The sequence below is a fragment of the Oreochromis niloticus genome, linkage group LG3, assembly GCF_001858045.2.
Source record: "Oreochromis niloticus isolate F11D_XX linkage group LG3, O_niloticus_UMD_NMBU, whole genome shotgun sequence".
Taxonomy (NCBI): domain Eukaryota; kingdom Metazoa; phylum Chordata; class Actinopteri; order Cichliformes; family Cichlidae; genus Oreochromis; species Oreochromis niloticus.
In genome coordinates, this window is record NC_031967.2 from 38,094,203 (window position 1) to 38,121,235 (window position 27,033).

A 27,033-nucleotide genomic window follows, 5' to 3' on the forward strand; every position below is an offset into this window, starting at 1 on the left:
AATTATTATTATTAATATTAATAATTATTATTATTATTCTTAATAATAATTATTAATAATTATTATTATCAATGGGTGTCTGGTCTAGAAAATTTGAAATTGATGTCTGTCAGCATTTTTTTCTGCTTCGCCTCTTCTTGTTTCTGTTTGTGGCAAATGAGTTACATTCTAATATAAAGCAGGTGGGGAGAGGATGAAATTCAGCTCACTGTGCTCAGGTTTAAAACATAAAAACAACACTACCAGAACTCACCTGTAACCTGATACGCCTATCACTGTTCAACCAGTCAGACTGGACAAACAAGGAAGCTCACTTCTTTCTTTGGTTTGGTGTTTATGCAAAAAAGGAAGTGAGCTGCAGGGTGAAGGATACAGTGGTGAACATCGGGTAACTATAAATTATTTTTACTAAAGAAATTGTTTACATGTGTGTTCAAGAATCTCTGAATGATGGAACTATTTTCAGTGGGGTTGGTGGCTTTAGCTAAATATATGTCATTTTAAATGTACTTGAAGTACCTCACATTACTGGTGAACCTGTGGTTTGAGTAACATAAACCTAGAACCACAAACAAATTATATTAGAGTGCTGCACTATGTAAGAGCACTAGAAAGAACATGGACACTAATTTATATGGAAGAATCAGATTTAGGCTAGGGGAATCCCTACTGTAAGTCCTGCATTTTATACATTTTAAATGGCTACTGGACCCATATACTCCTTTCTTTATGTGCAATGTAAATTGAATAGAATAATAAAATTGGTTATAGATATTGTTGGTCTTCTCTCTCTAATAAAATGGCTGATGCAGAATAATCATGGTAATTTTCTTGCTTAAATCCAAAGTGTTTTTAAGTTGTACAACATATCACTAATATCTAGTAGATTGTAAGAGAATCAACATGTCTCTTCACATACACATCTATATGTCACTCAAATTTTTGATCACTGAGTACCAACATTTTCTACAGCATTTATGGAAAGATGTTGAGTAAGTAGACCTTTGACTTGGTTTGAACTTTAATGAAAACCTCTAATATTTCATCTTCATCATAATTAAATTTGTTGTCTGCTGGCATGTTGATATGTCAAGAAAAGGCCCATCATTCCCTCTGTGATTTCTCACATCTATTTTTGACAGTACACTGAAACATTAAAGGTGAGATACTGCAGCTGTAATATTAAAAATGATTTTTGCCTTCTCTCTTTGATCAGGTAGCCACTGGTTTTACCAACATGAAAAGGTATCACATTCAGCTCACATCACAGTTCTTATTGATACTAATCGTCAATCTTAATCCTACAATATGCTGTTCAGCACTGCTGTCAGTGTTTTATTTATACATTATAGACTTTTGTGTTATTACCAATCATTTAAGACAGAGCAGGAACTGAAGACTGACTCAAGATTTTATAAAAAGGTTTATTATTACTATATATTCTCATTCAAAATCTTGAGGCAACATGTAAAAGTACCAGGTAGAAGGGCATGAGGACTACACTCCTGGCTACACATTGTTGGCCGTAGAAAAGTAGCAGTTAAGGTGAACAACATCAAAATATGGACTGCCACTTCAAGGCCAGTAAGGAAAGCAGAGGAGTGTACCATAGTAACACAAAAATACCTACAAATTATTAAGACTCTTTTATTTAATAATATTTAAAGAAACATTAATATAGTGTTGTGGGTTTGAAACTTACGTTTTTCTTATACATTACCATCATATTTAGCATTATTAGTGTATAGTATTAACAGAAAAGAAAAACAATCATTAAGTGTGAAGAGTTTCATTTATATGATTGCTATATTCCTTTATGTTATTAGTTTGTCCTGCCATTTTCATAGGTGAAAGCTATGAGCTTTGTTTCCGTTTCTGATGGTCTTTCTCTCTGTTTCCAACAGAATCCATCAGAAATCTGGCCCTGAACCTACATCTGTACCTCACATAGAAGGTGAATCCAGCTGTGTGTCCATGACAAGTGACTGGTCTATGAATGACCCCATTAACTTTAAACGACAAAAGCCCTCTGCTGTTAGAAAGTAAGATACAGATCAATTTTAAGTGTACCTTACAATTGTCCATTACAATTGAACAGCTACTGGATTCTCCTCTGGTCTCCCCTTTTTTAAATGTTCTGTCTGCTTATATACTAATGCAATGCGAATGTTCACATAAACTCTAAAACCATGTTGTAACCCCCAAATAGATTTTTTATACAGGTATGAAAAAAATGTGAGAAAAATTTATCACTATGATCTAAAAGTTAACGTTAATGGACTTTTCTTAAGTATCTTTATGTTTTTAGTTTCCTGTGAAAAATTAATGCAGTTGCTTATTTATGATATTTTGGTTTAGTGTTTGCCCCTGGTGTCGGGCTGGGGTGGGTATCCTGGTATCCCCTCGGCTTGCTGCCTGTATGTTGGGGTTTTTCCCAGTGGACGAGAGAGTTTGTTCCCTGTGCCTCCAGGTCGGGGAACGTATCCTGACCATCATCTCCGTTTATGCGCCGAGTGGCGGTTCAGAGTGCTCAGGCTTCTTGGAGTCCCTGGGTGGGGTACTGGAGGATGCTGGGGACCCTACTGGGACACATCAGTGCTCATGTGGGCAAAGACAGCAAGACCTGGGGGGGCATAATTGGGAGGAATGGCCTCCCGGATCTGAACCTGAGCGGTGTTTTGTTGTTGGACTTCTGTGCAAACTACAGTTTGGCCATAACGAACACCATGTTGGAACATAAGAATGTCCATAAGTGCATGTGGCACCAGGGCACTCTAGGCCACAGGTCGATGATCGATTTTGTAGTCATATCACCAGACCTAAGGCCATATGTTCTGGACACTCGGGTAAAGAGAGGGGCTGAACTGTCAACTGATCACCACCTGGTGGTGAGTTGGATCAGGTGGTGGTGGTGGTGGTGGTGGGGGGGACGCTGGACAGACCCTGCGCGCCTAAACGTATAGTGAGGGTGTGCTGGGAATGCCTAGCAGAGGCCCTGGTCCACGAGATCTTCAACGAACAAGTCCAGCAGAACTTCAACAGCATTCTGAGGAAGACTGGGGACATTGAGTCCGAATGGACCATGTTCAGCATCTCCATTGCCGAAGAAACTGCACTGAGCTGTGGCCACTAGGTGATTGATGCCTGTCATGGTGGTAACCCCCAAACCAAATGGTGGACACCAGAGGTGAGGGGAGCCACCAAACTAAAAAAGGAGGCCTACAACTGTTGCAAGAGCTTGGTCCACATAGCCTGCAATAAGTGAGACTTATTCCTGGTGGGTGATGGGCTCTGCCAGGGCTGCCCTTTGTCACCTAGTCTTTTCGTAATTTTTATGGACAGAATTTCTAGGCATAGTAGGCATCAAGTGACAGAAGGCTTTCACTTGAGTGGTGTTAGAATCTTATCTCTGCTTTTCGCAGAGATAAGCAGAGATATCTCATTTGGCTTTATCGGGTTATGGCCTCCAGCTCGCTTTGGAACAGATTTTGGAACAACCAAGTATGAAGCCTCGGGAATGAGAATCAGCACCTGCAAGTCTGAGGCCATGGTCCTCAGCCAGAAAAGGGTGGAATGCCAACTCCAGGTCAGGGACGAGTTCTTGCCCCAAGTGGAAGAGTTTAAGTATCTTGGGGTCTTGTTCATGAGTGATGGGAGAAGGGAGCGGGAGATCGACAGATGGAGGGGAGAGGAAGATCTGGGCTTCTCTGCTTGGGCTGCTGCCCCCGTGACCCGGCCCGAGATAAGCTGAAGATGGATGGATGGATGGATGGATGGATGGATGGATGGATGGATGGATGGATGGATGGAAGGAATATCACAACAGAACAAAATATATAATTGACTACTGTTTGTAAAGTATTTGTGTTTAAAATAAATGCTTGGTGATGCTCGTTTATGCTGCCCACACAGAGACGAACAGGACAGCTCAGATGTTTCCAATTCTCTGCCTGCCCAGCAACATCAAACTGAATTGAATTCCATATTTAAGGTCTGCAAATACACAGCAAATAAGAAAATCCCTTCATTTCCCTTAATTTATCTCTCTGTGCTTTTTAGACCATTTGATTATGTGTTTGTCTTGCAACATTGATTTTCTATTATTTTTGCACTTTTCTGTTCATTTTATAACAGCTGCTGGAGGACAAAATAATAATTTTTGTGAAAAATGAGCTAAAGAAAGCACAGAATGAACTGAATCCAGATTACACACAATCATCAGAGAGTCAGACAGGGGATGAGGAGATGTTGGACAGTGGGGATAAGGAGCAGAGGAGAAGCAGTAGAGAGGCATTTCTGAAGATCACAGTTAACTTCTTGCAGAAAATGAAACAGGAACAGCTGGCTGCCCGTCTGCTGAGCAGTAAGAGAATTTCTTTTCGAAAACTATTAATTTTTAGTTATTATTATTATTTTATTGAAATTCTAATACTTTTGTTTATTGTGCTTTCCTTAAGAATACCCTGGTCCAGATTGTCAATTAAAATTTAAATCGAGCCTGAAAAAGAAGTTCCAGTGTGTGTTTGAGGGGATTGCTAAACCAGGAAACCCAGCCATTCTGAATCAGATCTACACAGATCTCTACATCATAGAGGGAGGAACTGGAGAGGTCAATAATGACCATGAAGTCAGACAGATTGAAACTTTTTCCAGAAAACCAGAAACAACAATCAGATGTGAAGACATCTTTAAACCCTCACCTGAGGAAAGAGATAAACCGATCAGAATAGTGCTAACGAAGGGAGTGGCTGGCATCGGGAAAACATTCCTAACACAGAAGTACACTCTTGATTGGGCTGAAGGTAAAATCAACCAGGGCACCCAGTTCATGTTTCCATTCACATTCAGAGAGCTGAATCTCCTGAAGGATATAAAGTTCAGCTTAGTGGGACTTGTTCATCACTTCTTTACTGAAACCAAAGAAGCAGGAATCTGCAGCTTTGAAAAGTTCAAAGTTGTGTTTATTTTCGATGGTCTGGATGAGTGTCGACTTCCTCTGAACTTCCATGTCACTGACAACTTGACTGATGTTACAGAGTCCACATCAGTGGATGTGCTGTTGACAAACCTTATCAGGGGGAATCTCCTTCCTTCTGCTCACATCTGGATAACCACACGACCTGCAGCAGCAAATCAGATACCTACTGAATGTGTGGACATGGTAACAGAGGTCAGAGGGTTCACTAACCCAAAGAAAGAAGAATACTTCAGGAAGAAGTTCACAGATGAGAAGCAAGCCAACAGCATAATCTCCCACATCATCACATCAAGAAGCCTTCACATCATGTGTCACATCCCAGTCTTCTGTTGGATCACCGCCACAGTTCTGGAGAGTGTGTTAAAAACCAGAAAACCAGAACTGCCAAAGGCCCTTACTGAAATGTACATCCACTTCCTAGTTGTTCAGACCAAAGTGAAGAACATTAAATACGATGGGAGAGTTGAGACAGATCCTCTCTGGAGCCCAGAGAACAAAAAGATGATTGAAGCACTGGGGAAACTGGCTTTTGAGCAGCTGCAGAAGGGCAACCTGATCTTCTATGAATCAGACCTGACAGAGTGTGGCATTAATGTCCAAATGGCTTCAATGTACTCAGGAGTGTTCACGCAGATCTTTAAAGAAGAAAAGGGGCTCTATCAAGATAAGATGTTCTGTTTTGTCCATTTGAGCATTCAAGAGTTTCTGGCAGCTCTTCATTTCCATCTGACATTCACCAACTCTGGTATCAACCTGCTGGAAGAAGAAGAAACAGCCTCAGCGCAGACTGACGAGTCTTCAGTAAGACAGTTCTATCAGAGTGCTGTGGACAAGGCCTTACAAAGTCCAAATGGACACTTGGACTTGTTTCTTCGCTTCCTCCTTGGTCTTTCACTGCAGACCAATCAGACGCTCCTACAAGGCCTCCTGACACTGAAAAGAAGCAGCTCACAGACCAATCATGAAACAGTTCAGTACATGAAAAATAAACTGAATGAGAATCTCTCTCCTGAAAAAACCATCAATCTGTTCCACTGTCTGAATGAACTGAATGATGACTCTCTAGTGAAGGAGATCCAACGCCATCTGAGTTCAGGAAGCCTGTCCATAGTTCATCTTTCTCCTGCTCAGTGGTCAGCTCTGGTCTTCGTCCTGCTGTCATCAGAAGAAGAGTTGGATGAGTTTGATCTGAAGGAATACTCAGCTTCAGAGGAGGCTTTTTTGAGGCTGCTGCCAGTGGTCAAAGCCTCCAAGAAAGTTCTGTAAGTGTGTAACCAGTGTGAAACAGGTTGGGGCATGCTTCACATCTGTGCTCTTCCAGGAATTTGGTAACATCACAGATGTTTTCTAAGTTTTCCACTGATATATTTTCAGGCTCAGTGGATGTAACCTCACAAAGAAAAGCTGTGAAGCTCTATCATCAGTTCTCAGATCCCAATCCTCTAGACTGAGAGAGCTGGACATGAGTAACAACAACATTCAGGACTCAGGAGTGGAGTTGTTGTGTGCTGGCCTTGAAAGTCCAAACTGCACACTTCAAATCCTCAGGTTAGATCAACTTACTCTTTGTTTAAGATTTTGACATTTCATTAATTGAAATAATCTTTGTTTTAAATGACAAACAAATAAATTAAATGTAGTTCACTCAGACTGTGTGCCATGTGTTGTATTATATTTGCAGGCTTTCAGGCTGTCTGATCACAGAGAAAGGCTGTGCTTTCCTCAATTCAGCTCTGAGCTCTAACCCCTCCCATCTGAGACAGCTGGACCTGAGCTACAATCATCTAGGAGACTCGGGAATGAAGCTGCTGTTGACTCGACTGCAGGATCCGCAGTGGAAACTGGAAACCCTCAGGTAAGAAGAAGTCGAGGTAGGGCTACAAACATTACCTCTATCATACTGTAAGCCTACACCATAGTGTTATTAGTAGGCAATACAATGCAAAGTTGTAAAGGCAAGACAATGTAAATGTAATTAATAAATGTACATTTTGTTTTATATGCTTATAACAAAACAGGTACAGAATAAAACAAAAGAATGACACTTTGTGCAAGTGAGGGATGGAAACAGGAACTATTTTCTTTGTTTGCTGGATAAGAATGGGCTACTCTGACACCGTCCCTTTTTTTAATTTCAGGATGGAGCCTTGTGGAGTACAATGGCTGAAACCAGGTTTAAGAAAATGTAAGTGTGTTTTTAAATCCAGGCAATAAATCACTGACAGCTTGCATTTAAACCCAGTTGTATTGTGTAGTATAACTGTAGTACACTTTATATATCCTCTTTATATATGTATATTTGAAATGATCAGTTTTTAAAAAATACAGCCACAGCAAAGGTATACAAGCAATCAGTTCCAAGAAAGCTTTACATAGGTAAAATGTCACTACTGTACAAACATAAAAAGTCACTTTACCAGCTGGATATTGTTCTTCATGGACTGACGTGAAAACCAGGGCCAGTAGAGTGTCTACATCACTGAAGAAGATACACAGAGAACTGGCTAAGAGTGTCCTCCAATCTTCCCAACAAGTTCCAGAGATACTTAAACTTTTCATTTGGCACTGAAAGTGTCTAAATGATTTGCATCTTAGAGCCACGGCCTCAGACTTGGAGGTTCACACATCCTCACTCCACTTATCGTCACACTTGACTGCAAACTGATCCTCTACAAATTGGAAGTAACCACATAATGAAGCCAACATGACCATGTCATCCACTAAATGCAGACATAATCTATAAACCAATCTACAAATCTTTTGCCATGGATTTCATGGATTCTATTTTCATGAATAGACTCCATGAAAAGGACAGCCCGGGTAAAGTCTAATGTAGAGTTCCAAATGGAAGTTGAGGTTCTCTTAGACAGCGGTGCTTAGACCTCTTCACTGTGCCAAGCCTGTTTGGTATCCAACCATTTGATCAAACTCACCATCAGGTGGTGATCATCTGACAGCTCAGCCCTTCTCTTCACCAGAGCTGTTTGTTGTGGTCAAACTATTAATAGCCCATTAGTCCAATAACAGAACACTAGCTTGAGAGAAATGTCCATCCCAATTAAACCCATCTGAGGATCCACTTGGGGCAAAAACAGCGTAGAGGATACTAACAAGATAGGGATGTTCAGTCCAGAGTTAACATCCTGCTCCTTTTCAAGAGGTTAGTTACTTTACAGGAGATTAGTTAAAGTGTCTTATCTCACATGTTACTTTGGGAATCTTCACCTTGGAGAAGTGACATTCGATGTCTACAACCCGTTTTGGAAACCAGTAATGTAACAGTCGTAACTTCAACATTGACGGACACTCATAAAAATCTACTGTTGACACATGGCCATAGCTCTATATGGCCTCATTATCTGGGAATTCAGTTTTCAGTGGATACTCTATGAAACCACAATTCTATAGAGTGGAAGTTCTTAAGTAGTAGAGTTTTCAAGACCACCCTAAGGGGAATAACAGCAAACTTCAGATGTGACATTAAAAAGTGGATTCTTGGATGTGAACTTGACTTCATTGATTGCTAAAGGTGATATTCATCATCAAGTATAAGACAAACAACACAATCCCATGACGAACCATCCTGTGAGGTGGTAAGTAATTTTTGTAGTAGACCCTGAGATGTGAAGATTTCAGGCTTGTAGTTAAACAATCACTGCATGCTGCAGTTCGGTACTGTAGATGTCTAAATTTTCTTGCTCTCTATTCATGATTGCATTCCTTTAATTCCAAAATGTCTTCAGCCTATATAGCACAGTAACTCTTGTAGTTTGAATGACTGAATGATTAGTGTTCTAAAAACTTATTGCATATCTTCTCCTCATATTTTTTCCATTAGATTTCTGTGAACTAAACCTGGATCCAAACACAATACACAGAAAACTCAAACTGTCTGCCAACAACAGGAAGGTGGTGCATGTAGAAGAGGACCAGCAGTATGTTGATAATGATGACAGATTTGATCATTGGCCTCAGCTGCTGTGTACCAACACTCTGACGGGTCGCTGTTACTGGGAGGTTGAGTGGAGTGGAGAGGTTCATATTGCAGTGGCTTACAAAGGAATCAAACGGAAAGGAAACGGTGATGACAGCAGGTTTGGCAAAACTGATCAGTCCTGGTGTTTGTACTGTGATGAGGGCGAATACTTTGCAACTCACAATTACAAATCAAGAGCCATCCCTGTCTCCTCCTCTGCCTGTCACAAAGTAGCAGTGTATGTGGACTGTCCTATGGGCACCGTGTCCTTCTATAACATAATCTCTGGCACACTGGTCCACCTCCACACCTTCAACACCACATTCACTGAACCTGTATACCCTGGGTTTAGAGTTAGGTTACGCAACTCTCATATCTATATCTGTGCTGACTCAGAAAACTGAACCTGAGCTCATAAAGTAGCAGTATAGCAAAGTGACTGAACTATAATAGCATAACTGTCATCCATACATATCTCAAAATGCACAACATTATAAATTTGAATGTGATAAATGTTTCAAATGTGTTTGAAATTACACCAAAAGTCCTAGTGCCACCTTCTTAACTTCTAGATTATGCAGTAGTAGGGGAATAGAGTATATATAGTATTTTTATAGAAGTGTGATCTATGATATTTAAAAGGAAAACTGAGGAAAGAATTTTAAAAAAGGCTAAATGTTTGATCCAGTGAACTGATGGTTGTAATATGTTTGCAATCCAATTGCATGGTTCAGAGCCTTTTGCATTGTAAACCTGTAGCACCACCATCTGGCCAAAAGAGGGGTATTTAGTTGTTAGTGAAAAAATACAAAAATAAAAGAGAGAGACAAAGAGTTAGCAAGTCATGTCTCATGATGTATTCCAGTTCCCAGGTCAGGCTTGTGTAGTCATATAGTCATAAGTCAAAGTTCAGACTGGATTCAAAACGTGACATAAAGTGAAACTTTGGGAACAGACATGAGATTCGTTGAGATTAGGGACTCTGCTGTAGAAATCCACACTTTGAATCAGACTGTACTGGACCTGTGAAGAATGAGATGAGAAGAGCATTAACAAACACTGATACAAGTTCATCATGTTATTGTAAAGTTCATCAAATGTTGTAAAGCACCATTTACTAATCATATACTATTAAGGCTCTAGGTGCCTGATGATAATAATAATAATAATAATGAAAAAAAAAAACTCAACAAAAGGGTCATGGAAATAGAACAGCATACTTACAGGTTAAAACGTGTTGTTTTAAAGGCCTTACAAACTGAAGAGAGAAAAATATGACTGACACTTTCTGTTGATGACAGGACAGTCTGCATGCAGTCTGCAGCCTGTGCTCTTAAGTTATGCCGCAGAAACAGCATAATATTATTTAACCTCTAGGAGCAAAGGTGAAACAATACATTTCATTAGGCTTTATCAGCTTGACCCAGGAAGTACATAGCCTTCTATAGGCTGTTAAAGTGTATGTTTGAATAGTAAAAAAAAAACATTTTTTCTTGACCTGGATTGAAAATGTGATTAAGTCAAGTAATGGTGGGTAGGAGAATTCATAAGGACCTATGAAAAGAGAAACTCTGTGTGCAGAGAATCAAATTCAGTGTCTGGAAAACTCAAAGATAGTCACATATATTTTCTTAACTCTACCATATTGTATATATTTTATTGTGTATAATGTATATAAGGCATTTCTTTAGTACCAATGTGAGACATTACTACAATTTAATTGTACTATTGTGGAAAGTGTGACTGTGCAATGGCAATAAAGAGTTAAAGTTGAAAGATGGACTATGAACAGCATTTCTTTTTTCACGTCAGCATGTTCTTACTTTTTGATAAGGACACACTAACATATCTTCATTATATAAAATGAACATATGGACATAAATGATCAGTACTCATCCAGTGTATTCAGAGATACCCTATATAATTCTTCTCCTCATTCACACTAGTATTTTGATAAAGTCCTCACTAAGACCAGGGTAACTGGTTGCCATAAGGGCATAAATCGAGTATCCCTCTCTTTGTATGAGGTTTTTCATTTAAAATAAATAAATAAAAATCATTGTCTCTTATCACCTTAATTTGAAGATAAACATGATTTTTTTATTACTCTGTTGGTTTTAGTCATAATAGTAATACAGCATGATACATGTGAAGATTTAAATTTGAATAAAACTAGAAAAGAAATAGTATGATGTACATAGTAAAATATTTTCAATCAAAGTACTAATACTGTACCCTTCCAGCCACATTTAGATGAGATTAGGTTCTCAGTGTTGGTGATATCTATGGGCCTCAGGTGTCTAGGCCCACCCAACAAAGTCAGTGTGCCCCCTCAGCTGAACTCTACTGATATAGTATACCTCAGTTGAGTCAAAAGTTGGTTGCCCATCCACTTCATTATGGTATGTTGCTGACCCTGGTGGTACTACCCAGTCCAGCTAAACACACACAGACAGAGAGAGAAAGAGCTCAAAGAAATAAGTGTGAAGAAACAACCCTTGGGGAAAAGAATAATCACAGCTGACAGTCCATGGTCAACAAAATTTACAGAACAATTTAGATACACGGTGACAGAAATAGCTGAGGTGCAAGATCCAAATAGTGATAGTGAAAAAAAGGACTATCCCTGTGAGAGAGTGAGTACCTCTTACTTCAACCTTGCTTTGGCAAGGATATTGAAAGAATCAACCAAGTCACACAAAGGTCAAGATGCTGTTGAGGCCTTCTCTCCAGCATAGTGAAGAGATCCTGTGCAGGATTAAAGAATAGTGTGACAGCCTGACACATAAATTAACGGAGACTTGCAAATTTAGCAAAAGATAAACTCCTTTTTTTTTCTGTACACTTGACAGTTCAATCCGCCTCATCTTAAGTCTAATGTCTGATTAGCTGTTTCCAGGTCTAAACTCCTTTTCAGTTCCCAAAGTCAAACAAACACTTTGGCATCACTGAAAGCTAAACACTGTCTAAAATCTTTTATCTGTAATAGAATTATCAGTGTGGCTGCTCTACCAGGTGTAACAATCAAGTTTAATAATTTAATAAAATACTACATAGAGTGCACTATACAGGTCATCGGATGTTCAAGATGGGCTTTACGTCTACCAACAACTGCTCACACTGCCAAACCAATTCACCGGACAATTATATCCACGCTCTTTGGTTCTGTCCACCAGTTCAGAAGTTTTGGCGCGAGATATGTGAAGACTTATCAAAGTGTCTGAAATGTAACATTCCAACTTCCCCTGTTTGTTGGGCAGCTTAGATAATGTCACTCCGGAAAAGAATATGCCCTATGCTATGCCCTATGCATAGCCAAGAAAACAGTCCTCATGAACTGGAAAAATAAAAATAATCTTAATTCTAACCAATATAGAAATTATCTATTAGATTACATTAGTCTTGATACAGCCTCTGCCACCACATCAGATCAATTGCTCTGGGCTCCTTTGATCAGCTCCATCACCTAGTGGGGGTGGGGGGTCTTAGTTTGGCCCCACCTTCGCTGTTGTGATTGGTGTGGGGGTAGGGACAGGCTTAGGGCATCGGGGGGTTCCCCGGGAGCATCTTCCTTGGGGGGCTCAACCCGGGGTAGCGGTCATGGCCAATTAGGGGCTCTGTTGGCTCTTAGGTGACGGTTTCCTCGTGGCTGCGTGCAGCAGGGCTAGGGGAGGGTCTGTGCTGACGGACGTGGGTTACTGACCTGGTAGCCTGGCTGCCCCTGGGTGGGTCCGGGATGGGCGTGAGGTTCTGGGGGCACTCCGTCTCTAGGCTGGGGCCCTGGCCAAGCCTCAGGGGCTTGGGTCCTGGTTGGTGTGTTGCCGGGGTTGTGGGTGGGTGGGTGTATGGGGCCCAGTCCTGGCGCAGGGTGCCGCCTGTGCATCGAGCCACCTGGGGGGCTCTTCAACTGGTGGGGGAGGTTGTCACATCTTGTAGGAGCTTTCCTCTCTTCAGGAACTCTCTCTGCAGGAGGGGGAGATACAGGAGAGGTGGAGGAAGATCTCAGAATGGGCGTCTATTGTCTTGTGTAGTCTGGAAGATGAGTGGATGATGGGGTGGGTGCAGTTTTCTCTGTGGTGGGGTCAGGTGGACTGTCCCGGGCTCTGTGGGGCCGGGCGGCGCTGCTGCACTGGGCCCCGGTCCGGATGGGCCTGGGCCCCCCTTTCCCTGGCGGGTTGCAGAGTATGGGGGTGCCTACTGGGGTCAGCGGGGGAGCTGGCCCCAGGGAGGGGTCACTTGCCCCTCCCTTCCTTCCCTCCCCATCTCCAGCTGCCTCCCTCTTCCCGCTCCACCACAATCACCCACACATGCAAGGCCTTGGGGTAGGGGTGTGTCACCAGGGTGGAGAGGAGGCATCCCCCCCCTCTGTCCCCTTCTGGCTGCCTCTGCCTCAATTTTATCCCACAACTTAGACATTCACATTACTCACACTCTCATTACACATACATATAGGATCTTGGGGGTGGGCACGCCACACAGAATCCAAATTACCATCAGGGTGTACACCTCACCCCTGGCGTTGTTGCCCACCTCTCAATTTTAACTACACGTAGACATTGAGGGCTAGCAGGAGGGGCTATGCGCTTACCTGCTGCTCTGGCAGGTGGCTCCATGCCCTCCTGGGTTTTAAATGCACCTTAGAACACACATACATCAACACTACATATGAGCGGGTGGAGGGAGATTTGGAGTCTTCACACACCCCCGTTCTCTGCGGCCTGCTGGAGCGGGGGGGCTAGGAGGAGGAGTTGGCCGTCCGACTGGGGTCTGGAATGTGGGGCCTCCCTGCTGCTGCGGAGTTGGGGCGGTCTGCTTCTCCCCACCGCAGGGAAAAGGGTAACACCACCTGGGTCTGGGTGCTGTTTCCCCTTCCAGGGGCAAGGGTACCTAGACCCGGTTCTTAAAGTACGCTTGGGGAGAGTGATTGTGTGTACAGCTTCTCTTTATGTCTGTCTCCGTGTTGGTTGAGTGTGGAGTAATTGCTTATGAGAGCATGAGGGTGGGAATGGATGTTTGTATCTGTGTGTGCCTGTATGTCTGTGTCTATATGTCAGGTTGGGTATCAGACGCCACCTCTCTGGGGACACCTCAGGCCCTCCAAGGTTTGGAGGCCCATCTCCCCCCACCACTTCCCCTGCCGGTGGCGGACGCCCTCAGACATCGGTGCGTTGGTGGTTCTTTGTGTCCGGGGATGGGCGCCCAGGTACACACTGGCTCACTCCTTGGCGGCTGCTTATCGGGACCTGGAGCCTGGGGCTCGCTCGGGCCACTTCGGAGGTGGGGTGCCCTCGGCCTCTCGGCCCAGGGCTCGGTCACTCAGGCATAGCTGGCTGCCGGCGGAGCTCACGGGCACGTCACTGCAACCCCCCCTGACTTCTGCTCCGCAGCTGCTGAGTGACTCCTCATCTGGGACTCTCCTCAGCTCTTTCTGGGATAGTGACGCAGCTGCCCCTCTGTTGGTCTTCCTTGGTCTCTTGTGTTCTGGGGGCCTCTGGATGTCTGGAGTTTTGATCTCCTCCATACCTGCGTCATGCCCTGGAGGACGGGGCAGTGGCCCACCACACCCTCTAGCAGATCATTACATGAAGGAACCTTTTTAAAAAAAAAAACAAGCGCGTCCATGCTCACAGGTGTACACACAGGTGATCACACACACAAACTACACCCTTTTTGGCTCCTACCTCAAAGCACACTGTGCGCTGTCGATCTTACGTGCTGCACAATAATGTTTAATATTTAGTATTTACTGTCATATTCCCATATATCATTGTGATGTTGTTTATTACTCTCGTTTTCTTCTGCTTGCTTTCTTTTTTTCTTTCTCAACAGGTGATCCAGGTGATCGATATATGTATTTTTTGTCTGCTTATTCTGTTGGTTTTTGGTTTTTTGCCCTTTTTCCCCGTCCCTCTTCTCAGCTGTTTTTCTTGCCCTCTTTCTTTCTCCCCTTTCTTTCCCCCAGTCAAGTCTGTCCCATATTCAGCAAGTGAAAATAAAATAAACAATAAAAGGTGAATCAAATGGACCATTACGGCAAGGCTGGGATGGTCAATTTGGTAAAGTAAATCCGTTGGGCATCTTTCTTCGCCTTTAGACAATAATTCTGATGGCAAAAGAGCCAAACGGGACAGGTTAAAAAAAAAAAAAAAAAAAAAAAATTCTACAGTGCTGAGCAGAGAGCCCACAGAGATGCTGTCACCACTGTGATCGGCCCTAAGAGCTTTGCCTCAACACCTGTCTACCCCTTCCAGCATCAAGAGTGAGTAACACTAGCCAGTGGTAGCTTCAAAATGGACTACACTATACATCAACATATGACCAGCTTCCAACAGGAAAACACAGGGAGCCTTCTTAAGTAGAACAATACTGTCTTGAGTTTCAGTGACCATAAAAGCATGCCACAGCAAAGAAGATGGTGCTTGCAACAACAGAGTTATAAAACATATAGAGCAGCCTGCTTCATACATTGAAGGATCTGAGCCTTTGTAGAAAGAAAAGTTGGCTCGGACCCTTTTTGTAGGCAGCGTCCATGTTGGCAGACCACTCCAGCTTGTGATCCAGTTGAACTCCCAGATACTTGTAGGATGTGACTATTTTGACATCAGTCCCACCAATGCAGACAGGGGAGGGTCAGGATCTGTTCCTGCCAAAGTACACCACGAGCTCGTTTGTTTTGGCCACATTCAGCTGCAGGTGATTGACGTCACACCACCACCTCATGAAGCAATCAATCAGTCCTCTGTACTCCTCTTCCCATCCCATCTCCACACTTCCAATAATGGCTGTTTCGTCAGAGAATTTCTGGAGGAGACAGGTTTCTGTGATGTACTTGAAGTCGTATAGATGGTGACGAGGAAAGGGGACAGAACAGTTACCTGGGGTGTTCCTATGTTGCTGTTCAGACTCTCTGACACACAGCTCTGCAGTCTCACAAACTGCGGTCTGACCGTCAGGCAGTCGCTGATCCACTGGAACAGTGGCGCCTCCACCTGCATGTCCTCCAACTTCTCTCTGAGCAGCCTGGGCTAGATCATGTTAAATGGACTGGTTCTGGTTTTCTACTCCCCTGGAGTACTCAAAGCACTCTATACAACACGCCGCATTCACCCCATACACACCCATTCACACACATTCACACAAGCACTATTATCTATACGTTGAGTGCTTTCTAACTATCATTCATACACATTCATACTCCGATGGATGCATCGGAGAGCAAGTCAGGGTTAGTATCTTGCCCAAGGATATTTGGCATGCAAACTGGGGGAGCCAGGGATCGAACCACCAACCTTCTGATCAGCAGCTGACCTGCTCTACCTTCTGAGCTACAGCCACCCCGTTAAAGGAGCTAGAGAAGTCGAAAAACATAAACCCGAAATGTGGTGTTAGGTCTGTCGAGAGAAGAATACGCTCTCTTCAGTAGATGTATCACTGCATCGTCCACCCCCAAGTGGGGCTGGTATGCAAACTGCAGAGGGTCTTGTGACTTGCCCACCAGGGGTCTCAGGTGTTCCAGGATAAGGCTCTCCATAACCTTCATAATATGAGAAGTCACAGGCCTGTAGTCATTCAGTGCCGCTGGATGATTCTTCTTAGGCACTGAACCAGGCATGATGTTTTTCATAGCACTGGGACTCTCTGGAGATGCAGGCTCAGGTTGTATAGATGATGGAGTACTCCACACAGCTGGCTAGCACAGGCCTTCAGCACTCTGGGACTAATGTCGTCGAGTCCCTTGTCTGAGGCTACGCCCACAGTAATGCGTTTTCGTTTGAAAACGCATTGTTTTTTCTCTGTTTTGGCCTCCTGTCCACACTGAGACGGCGTTTTCTCTCAAGGAAAACGCAGCATTTGAAAACGCTCTTCATAACGCATACATTTGAAAACTGTGCTTTCGCGTCGCAGTGTGGGCAGCGAAAACAGACTTTTTGAAAACGACGACACATTTTAGTCATGTGATGCAGTCAAGTGACCAATTAAACTAAGATAGTGGAGGGCATTATACAGCAGTTGTTTTGTTTGCTCTCAATTTTGACAGCCCTATTAAAGATTAATATCAGTTTGTACATGCAGCAACAACTCCATCTCATTGTTAGTCCATTTAAAAAACTCTGTGCTTTTCCTCGACATTTTGCTGTGACGTTTCAAAGAGCAGGAAAGTAAATAAACAGCAGACAGAAATGAGGGAGGTCGAATCATCTTGCGTTTCACACATGCGCAGTACTGAAAGGTAAGTGTTTTCGGCCGTTTCAATGTGGACACACAAATCTGTAAAAACGACTGAAAACGATAGTGTGGACTCGGGGCATTTTCAGACGAAAACGCCGTTTTCAAATCTATCCGGGCTAGTAAGAAAAAGAAAAAAAAAACAAGAAGAAAAAAAAAGAAAAAAAGAGGAAAAAAAGAAGAAAGAGAAAAGAAAAAAAACAAAAAAAAAGAAAAAAGAAGAAGAAAAAAAAAACAAAAAAAACAATCAAGTTTAATATCCAGGCATCCATAAAAAAAAGGATTTATGAAGTGTAACGGAAGTTAGCAGGGAGTTAGCTCGCTAGTTTCCATCTAAAAATGATATACCATATTCATTCTGAGGGATTTCTGAAAAACTAAAAAGTACAGCTGTGCTATCACTTCAGACATAAATGAAGACCAAAAACTAAGTACCAGTGACGTTTTCAGGGTTACTGAAGTTAAGCTAGCTAGCACATAATGGTGTGCTACGTGGTGGCTAGCCACAGAGCTATCATTACGATAATATAAACACATTAGCGTAGTGAAGCTGTAGGATGGATGCTAACTTTTTTCCCCTCAGTAAAATTTAACATGAGGGCTCATGATGGGCAGTGACAAATACAATCGCATGGCAGTACAAAAATGCTGAAAATGGACCACACTTCAGTCATTAGAACACCTGAGATGATTCATCCCCAGCATGGTTTATACTGCTGCATGGTTTGGATTACTCGCCATGAAAAATTCCTGATCCTCAGCTTCAAATTTTTAGCCTCAAAGCGATTCTTTTCTGACTGTATAAAATACTTGCTGTCTGACAAACTGTGAGCCAATAGGCTGTAGTTGCATCGTAAGGTTTTAAAAACTGAGTTTTAAAATATGCTGCAGATGAATAATAAAAACCCAGAAAGTGAGGAAACTGACTATTTTTAGGGGCTTGTTCAGATTAAACAACACAAGATACAAAGCATTAAAACATGTTAAAAAGACAACAGCCTTAATAAATGCAGTGTATTTTGGACCCAGAAGCAGGGTTTATACATCATCACTTAACAACCAGAATGAGCACCAAATAGAATGTGACAGTACAGAATACAATGTCAGATTAGTCAAGTCAAGTGGCTTTCCAACCATGTGCAGTGGAACAGTACACAATGAAACGAGATAACATGACCATGGTGCTACATATGACATATAACAGACAATCAACACAGGACTACATAAAGTGCATCGTGCAAAAACTGCAAAAAAACAAAACAAAGACAGTGCAACACCAGGCAGAACACAACAATACAGACACAGATTAGAATGGTGTGTCACAATATAATGGCTCATATTATGCTATAAAATGTTATGGTATCCTGATTTACGTATGTCTCTATGTTTGCTAGCTCCTGCATGTAGAATTAGAGTTTGCTAGTTAAAAAACAAAGTATCAGTTTAGCTCACGTGGTGAGTATGTGACCATATGCCGAATGGCTGAATGCAGTGGCCCAGGTTTGACTCCAAGGCCCCTTTTTGTGTGTCTTCCCCGATTTTATCTCCCTGCTTTTGTGTCTACTCTTTACTGCTACACTATCTAATGAGGCAAAATATTTCAAATTAAATTGATTTAAGAATAAAAACTTATTCTGTGAGGTGGAATTTCAATCTGGTCTGGTCATTTATTTAGTCGGGCCAGGAATTCACACAGGAAAGGAGTGAACTGCATGTTACAGGTTTCACATACTTTGTATGTTATATGTAAAAAAGAATTATCATCAATCAATTAATATTTGCATATTGTGTAGGTGTATACAACAATACTGAAACTAATGTATTTATTTCTGTGTTAAATCACTTAGCTCCTAACTCTTCTGCTGTTATAGCGCTTACCAAGGCAAATACAATCCAATGACACTATCTTGTGGCTGAATGTGTTAACAGTAGAGTAAATATCTGGCTGGCATTCTGGTTACCTTTCAGTAGCATTAGTAGAATAGAATAGCCCTTCATTGTTATTGTACATGTACAACGAAATTGTGGGTGCTCCACACCAACTGTGCAGGAATAAAATATAAATAGTAGACAGCAGGAATAAATAGCAAATATATTAAATATATAAGCGGGATATATACAAAATAAGGGAAATATATACAAAAATAAGAAATAGGCACACATTAGAGAACAAAATAATTGCAAAGTGCTTGGAAGTAGTGCAAAGAAAAGACTCGCTCTGAATAGAGCCCATGTGTGAGTGGCCATAGTGATGGGGGGTTACTCAGATCATAGCTCAGATTAGTGAAGTGGGCAGGGGTGGGGTGTGAGTATGTTTGTGTGGGGTGTTTATTGACAGTCCGAATGGCCCAGGGGAAGAAGCTGTTTGTGAGTCTGGAGATGTGGGACCTGATTGATCTGAGGCGCCGACTTGTCAAAGGGCAAGAGGTCAAGCAAGAGGTGAGCAGGTTGCAAAGGACCACCTGTGATGGCCCTTGTTTCCTTACACGGGAGGATCTGGCCTCCAGGGGTGGCAAAGGGCACCCAACGATTTTTTATTTTGGCGGTGTTAATTACCCTGTGCACGGCCTTCTTGTTTTCCGTTGTGGCCCCTGCTTACCAAACACCCAGCACACTCTCCACTGAGGTCTGTGGTAGAAGACCAGCAGCAGCTTCTGGTCCAGGTTATTCTTCCTTAGGACGCGGAAGAAGTGCAGCCGCAGTTGGGTCTTCTTTATTAGGGTGTTGGTGTTGTGGGTTCAGGTGAGATCAGCAGAGATGTGGGTGCCCAGAAACCTGAAGGTGGAGACAGAATACATCTTTTTTCCATTTATAATGAGGGGGGAGTGGACATGTTTGTGCCTCCTGAAGTCCTTTATGAGTTTTTTTTTTGTTTTTTTTTAAGGAAGTTCAGCTTCAGGTTATTTTCTGAGCATCACCAGTGGGACAAGTTCTCTACCTCTGCCCTGTATGCTGTCCTATCGCCATCAGAGATGAGCCCAACCAAGGTGGTGTCATTGGCATACTTGCCAATGACATTGGTTGGGTGGGTTGGTGTGCGGTCATAGATGTACAGGGGACTGAAACGCAGTACATTACCTGCAGTAATACACCTAAACAGAGTTTAATGACTCTCAATGACACAATATCCTGAATCTGGATGATGTACAAAGAAGTGGCCTTTATAGTAGGAACATGCAGGAACATGACATATAGAGACAAAAGCCAAAGACATTTGTGAAATGTAAAATGTAAATTTAGATCAAAATTTTACATGCACAGTTTGGAGAAAATGTATTTTATATATAGCAAAATGATTAAAATAATCGAATATGTTTCCGTGCACAACCTTCTACATATTCTCCGTCACTACATCAATGAACTTCTCTGTGGTTGTCCTGTTTTCCTCTTTCATGGCAGCTCCATATTCAAAATCCTTTGTCCAATCTATTTACTATCCCTCCTCTCAACATATCCAAACCATTTCAGCCTTGCCTCTCTAACTTTGTCACCAAACCCGAATCATCTTAGCCTATTCTCTATCAACCCTCTCAAACCAAACTTCCCATGTGTAGTGTTTTTTTCTCAGAATGAAGCCACACAGCTGCTTACTGATCATCGCCTCTCTTAGCCTAACTTATTTTTTATTCATCAGCTTCTCAAAGTATTATGTTGATCTGCTTCGCACACTCTGTCCATTGTTAGTACATTTCTGTCTCTATCCTTAATCCCTTTGTTACTTTCCAGCTTGATCTTTCTGGCTAGCCAATGAATAAAAGTCATTTTTTTCAGCACCATGTTGGTCCAACAGCACCAGGGGCAGTCTTTATTAACCTGGGCTCTGACCGATTCAGTACAGAGTCATTTTTTATTATCTGCATGTTTGAACTGGCAAACATTTTACACTGAATGCCCTTCTTGATTCAACTCTACCAATTTATCTGGGCTTGGGACCAGCACTTTGTCTTTACTGGCTGGTAGGGGACTCAATGCTACTGCACTACTGGATGCCAAGATCAAGAGACACACTTTAAAATAGAGAGTGAAATGTGAATAGATCCTCTAAACTCCCTAGACTCTAATGGGCTAAGCTTGCGGGAAAGAAACAGGCAAATAAAATTTAAATTATTATTATCAACAAATCATGACAGATTAAGGAAAATGTTAACTAATCAGTGCATATGCACCAATTAATACCTTCATTAACAGAAAACTGCAGCTACAGGTGAGCTAGATCACAATACTCTTCATGTGCCATTTTAAACTGATAAACAGTATTATAACTTAACTATAACTCTTGCATTTTATGCGCAAATTGAGGTACATCTCAGAGAATCAGAAGACAAGGTGAAAGACAATTAAAAAGAATCTGCTAATTTACTTGTCTCTGTACCTTAAACATACTCAGAGTAACATGAGTATCCTTCTTTTACACAGATCAGTGAACACTCAAACAGTACAAACAGGAAACTGCTAACTGTGGGTTACATAACACTTGTTCTTTACAGCAACTACTGTCCAATCAAATGACCTGATGTAAAACTTAAATCTGGTAAAAATAAAAATAAATCACAGAATGACAAAATAAACACAGCAAATGACTACATGTGTCCAAGTCTTTCTAAATTTCCTGTTCATAGATTTGATTTGATAATAAGAGTGATAAAATGCATAATTAGGGGTATGGAATTCAGCAAACTATGTTTAGGTTTTAAACTTAAAATAACACAGGGCTAAGTGCTAAAAGTAAGTCATGAGGAGCTGGACTCTAATCTAACACATTTTCTGTTCAACCAATGCAGTACAAACCATGAAGGCGTGTCGGCACCTGCAGCCAAAACATAAAAATCAACAGAGGCTGCTCAGTATTGCACAGAAGAAAGTGAGCTGCAGACTGAAGCACGGTGGTGATGAACATTTGGTAAGTTTCAAACTATTTAATTGAAGAAAAATTGTTTGTTTAGTTAGAAGATTCTTTTAATTAAGGTTGGAAGCTTCTGGAAGTCAATCTTAAAATTTCCTCTTTGGAAAGTTGAAGATGATAAAGAAAAGCTGGAATGTTTTAAGTACAAAATAATTGTCATTTTAGGAATGATAATGTTAATGTTATTATTTCATTAGATTTCATCCTTTTTAGACAATGTTGTGTGTAATGAACAAAGGAAGAACAGTGAGGAAAAAATTGAAAGAAATAACGTTAATGATACACATGACATATAACTAATTTGCTTTGAATTAAAACATTGTGACATTGATTTTAAATCTAAGGGTCAAACTGAACATATCTGAAAAAAACACTTGGATTGTCAGTACCCTTACAAAAAGAACAGATTTACATATTTATGTATACATATATACCCAGATGATGATGAGAGGATCTATAAACATAATTATGTTGAGAGAGATCGTGGCCAGATTGGAAAACTGGCCTGACAGGAATCAACCAGAAGAAGAAAAAAAACTGTGTAAACTCAACAGCATGACAACTGGGTAGATTTACTGTTTCTCCTTCCACAGTTCTCCTTCAGTTCTTTTTCACATATCTGGGTTATATGTTTATATAATCAGCTCAGCACTGAGACTTTTTTCTGTGTGGTTTTTACAAAGTACAATGAGTAAGAAATTATTCTGCTCAACCTCAGACCTTTATCATTTTGGTTCCTGTGAATATACAGAGTAATTTTAAAGATGGCTCTTCATTTTGGCTTTAAAGATCATCAAATTACACACACTTGTACACAGCCACAGAGGCATAGCTCTTATAAAACTTTACACTAGCCTTTGCATCAACCTTGAAGGAGCCTTTTTTAGTTCGCTTTCTAAGTGCATTTTTGCTGCGGGTAAATATACCCTGCTATGGAGGGTGGAGGCTCATGTCGTGTTAAGAGCTTGATTAGCAACCACCAGCATGTTTTTAGCTAAAACTGAGCACAGGGAGAGCAAGTATTTTCATTAATGGAGGCTGACTTGTGTTTAATTCCCAAAACAAACTGTTTTATTTTGACAAAACAAAACAGTTCCCAGCCTTCAGTGCATTTAGCCTTAAATAGTCACTGAGCCTTGTGGACTGTTTCATGAATGCTCCAGTGATAACAAAACGTGTATACCCCTATGTATGCCCGCATCACCTAACCAACAACAAGTTGTAGTTGTGTCCAAAGACTTGTCACCACTTGTCCTCTGCTGTAACTATCAAAAGTAGCTAATCTATCACTCTGGACACATCCGCACTCAATGCTAATAACTATTATTCTTGAAAATATTCAACAAATGATGAGCTCAAGTTTTTGATTCTGATATTTGTGCACTTGTGTGTGTGTATGGTGGTGGTGGAGGGTATATTGTACTGATGTACTGTTGGGGGAGGGATGATGTACATACTTTATGTGCCAACTATGCCCTGTCTTTTATACCCCCCACCCCCATTTTCCATCGCAGTAACTGGGTGCCACACGTTTACATGTGCTTGTCTTTGTTCTTTTGGTTACCTCTTCTGGTTAACATACATTTAAAACCTAGTAAGACCACGGGTGTGCGTTAGCAAAATTGCTGGTGATATGGACAAAATCTGCTGGTCATTTTTGATGTGACCCCCCGATGGGATGTTTTTATTCTCTTAGTTATTTTCACATCAAACCTTCAACAGAGGAAAGAGAGACGCTGTGTAATGTTATCTGCCACTAAGCCTTCAATTTTTACTAAAATACAGCTGGAAAATATTTGTTCCTGAGCGACAGAAAATCTTTTTTTCTTCATTTTTCAGTCTAAATATTGAATCTCCAGCAAATCCATTGTGTTCAACAATACGACTTACCTGCAGAAACGTGTGCAAAGAGGCTGACGGATTTAACTCACCTTCCCTTTGTGAAAAAAAGAACAGACATACTTCCAGGAAAGACGAAGTATTTACTGTATGTGTATTATATTTCCAAAATATGCTCAGTGTTAAAGTGTTAACAACTTACCTGGTGCACTGCAGTCAGGTGTTCAGCAAAAGACTATATTTAAACATTTTAATTCTAAATAATTAATGCCCATTGTTTTAAGTAAACTTTCCATTGTTATTAAATGTGTAGCTGTCAATAGTTATAATAGAATGATCAGTTCAAAGTCAAAATAAAGATGACTAATGGCAATTTGTTGAAATAAAACAGAAAAAAACATAAAACTCACGCATCAAGGTCACATCCTAATGGGTTTTTTTAAAATAAAATTTGATGCTGTTGTGTTGACAAAATATTAAACACCATTCACGGTAGCTTATCCAAAACAGAGTGACTTTGTGACTCATATGTTTTTCAATCTGTCACCCTGAAAATTTCACATGTGACTGGATGAATGAAGGCAGGGGTGTTAGTCAGCAGCATTAGCATTATGGATGGGTTTTTGGGGGCTCCAGGCCACTGTGGATCCTCACCTAAACCCTTATCTTACCCTTCTATAACTATATGTTAAATTAAATCTGGTTTAGCAATGAAAAAAGTTGAACACCCACATGCTGATATAGCTCGAGTTATTCCAACTAAAATCCAAATCACTTATTTGGTGAACAAAAGTTCAGTGTTTCTGCAGCAGTCACATAACCCTTACTAAGGAGGACACTAACTTTGGACTGGATGAGCTTATATGGGGCAGGTTTGGGAAGTAACCCTCATATCGTTTTGGGACTGAAAGAGGCCATTCATACTTTTTTCAACCCTTTAGCCGTATGTATATGAAATCAAGCATCTAGCCATGCAGTCATTCTTTAAAAACCTTTGTAAAACAATGGTTCGTTCTAAAGAGCTCACTGAATTAGAGCTTCTGTAATAGGATCCCATTGTTGCAATAAGTTGGTTAGTGAAACTTCTTGCCACCTAGAAATTCCACTTAAACTGTGCTCAATGACATGGGTTTTTTCATTGCATAACAACTAGTGTAGTATGTAGTGGGCCCAGTATGTTCATTGATTGTAGTATAAAAGTATGACCTCATTAAAAAATTGTAACAAAGGTGGTAACAAAAGAAAGGTGATAAACTTCTTTGAGTTGTCTTTCAGTGGATGTCGTCGTGTGGTTTCGGACAGTCGGTGTAATAATCAGGATCATGAAGTGGATGAGATGTTGCAACAAGTAAACGAAGTCAGACTGTAGATTTTCCCTCTTGCTCTGTCTCCTCTCACAGGGAGAAGATGATCTGCAGGACCCTGCTGCTTGTCATCCTCACCTCATGTGTCTCTGGTTAGTTTACAGCTTCACTTTATGAACTCCAAATAAAGCTCAACAACAGATTTGTTCCAGTTCTCAGTGTGTCTGCTCCTCTCTTTCCCTCTCTGTCTCCTCAACAGGATCATTTGTAGTCAATGTGACACAGACCTCCTATCAGGCAGAGGAGAACCACAACATCACACTGGAATGGACGTTCACAACCCAACCTGACAGATCCCCCAAAACTCTCAACATCCTCTGTGAATTGATAACTGAGCATACAGATTCAGTCCTGTATCGTGTTCGTGAAGGTGTTGAGGTGTCAGAGTCTCAGGATGAAAAGTTTTCAGGACGTGTTGAGAGTGACAAAGACAGCCTCAGAGAAGGACGAATCAGACTTCAACTGTTTAGACTCAGGACTGATGACTCGGGTCTGTACCTGTGTGAACTGAACACAGATTATGGCTTTGGCTCTGCCAGATGTCGACTCAGCATCACTGGTAAGTTTATTAGTGGAATGATTATCAATTTTTGGCCTGAACTTTGGGATAATATACTTTGGTTGGTATGTAGACTAACTATCTATATTAAAGACATTTATTTTATGTGCTTTTTGTTAGGTTCGGATGACCCCAAACGTCAAAGTCCAACAGTGAACACACAACCAGAGAGTCGAGGATGGCTCAACCTGTATCCTTTACTGATACTGCCAGCAGCAGCTTTACTGATCAAACTCTGTTATAAAATCATAAAACGAAAACATAACCTAAATCTAAACAGTCACCACCTAGGCAGCGACTGCAGTGAAGCAGTGGTCAACTTGAATAATTCAGATGCCACTCATCTTGCTGCTTCATTAGAAGCCACATCCACCATCTTCATCTGAGTGTGGACATGACTTCCCTGAACCCCAAAGATTGTCATGTTAACAGCTGGGTCTGCAGTGGAAGCTTTGTGGAAGCATCAACCTCAGTCTGAACTGAGAAACACTGTCTGCAGTCTGCAGCCATCATCGCAAACACTGATGGAAACATTTAAAGCTCGTATCACACATATCATTAATAACATTTCTTTCCTCTTTTGGTTCTATCATTTGTCTCTGTCAGATATTGTCTGAGGAATCTTTATTATTTGGCCATTAAGTATGCAGAGCGATTGAAATCACTTGTTGTTCTCCCATCAGCTGTTATCAACAATTACTGTTTAAAATGTGCCTGAACTCAAGAAGTTAAAAGAATTCAAAGTGTTACAATGAACTCCTAATAATTTGACTATGGATCGCCATAGTTAGAATGTACTTTTCCTAAAGTTAATGTGTATGTGTATATATTGTAAACAAATCCTTATTTATATGAAAGAAGTTATGATTCTTCTGTGTATGCGTGTGTCCAAATCATTTTATCAATGAGCCAGAAGATCTTTGAGAGATCTACCAAGTGTAATCTAACATGTTTGCTACTATTAGTTCACAAGGTGTAAAACAGCAAGGGCAGGAGTTTGATAATTATTTAAAATATATAAAACACTGAATGTGTAGATATAAACCAACACTCATTATAATTCAGAGTTGTTCATGCCAACTCTTAATCATAACATTATTCTAGTTAAATAATATTTAATTGGAGTTGAAATGACTGTTTTACTCTCAGCACTGAAAACACTTTGATTCTGCTGAGTTTGTCTCCTGT

The 27,033-nt window shown here is 41.1% G+C and overlaps 1 protein-coding gene across 1 annotated transcript; it reads left to right on the forward strand.

Moving 5' to 3' along the window:
* The first annotated feature begins 338 nt into the window (after positions 1-338).
* On the forward strand, positions 339-26,709 carry LOC109197115 (NACHT, LRR and PYD domains-containing protein 12-like). Its single transcript, XM_019352285.2, has 13 exons — positions 339-388; positions 1,217-1,245; positions 1,905-2,042; positions 3,913-3,991; positions 4,135-4,363; positions 4,458-6,240; positions 6,353-6,526; positions 6,660-6,833; positions 7,117-7,163; positions 8,817-9,072; positions 25,323-25,378; positions 25,486-25,845; positions 25,966-26,709. Exons 2-13 carry the CDS (start codon positions 1,238-1,240, stop codon positions 26,229-26,231), a joined length of 3,570 nt encoding a protein of 1,189 aa, XP_019207830.2. The 5' UTR covers positions 339-388; positions 1,217-1,237; the 3' UTR covers positions 26,232-26,709.
* The last annotated feature ends 324 nt before the right edge of the window (positions 26,710-27,033 follow it).

Bases quoted from the DNA above. Each gene is read 5' to 3' on its own strand.
- LOC109197115 (XM_019352285.2), top strand. The intron at 3,992-4,134 runs GTCTGCAAATAC...ATTTTATAACAG, and splicing joins AATTGAATTCCATATTTAAG to CTGCTGGAGGACAAAATAAT. The intron at 6,241-6,352 runs GTAAGTGTGTAA...ATATATTTTCAG, and splicing joins AAAGCCTCCAAGAAAGTTCT to GCTCAGTGGATGTAACCTCA.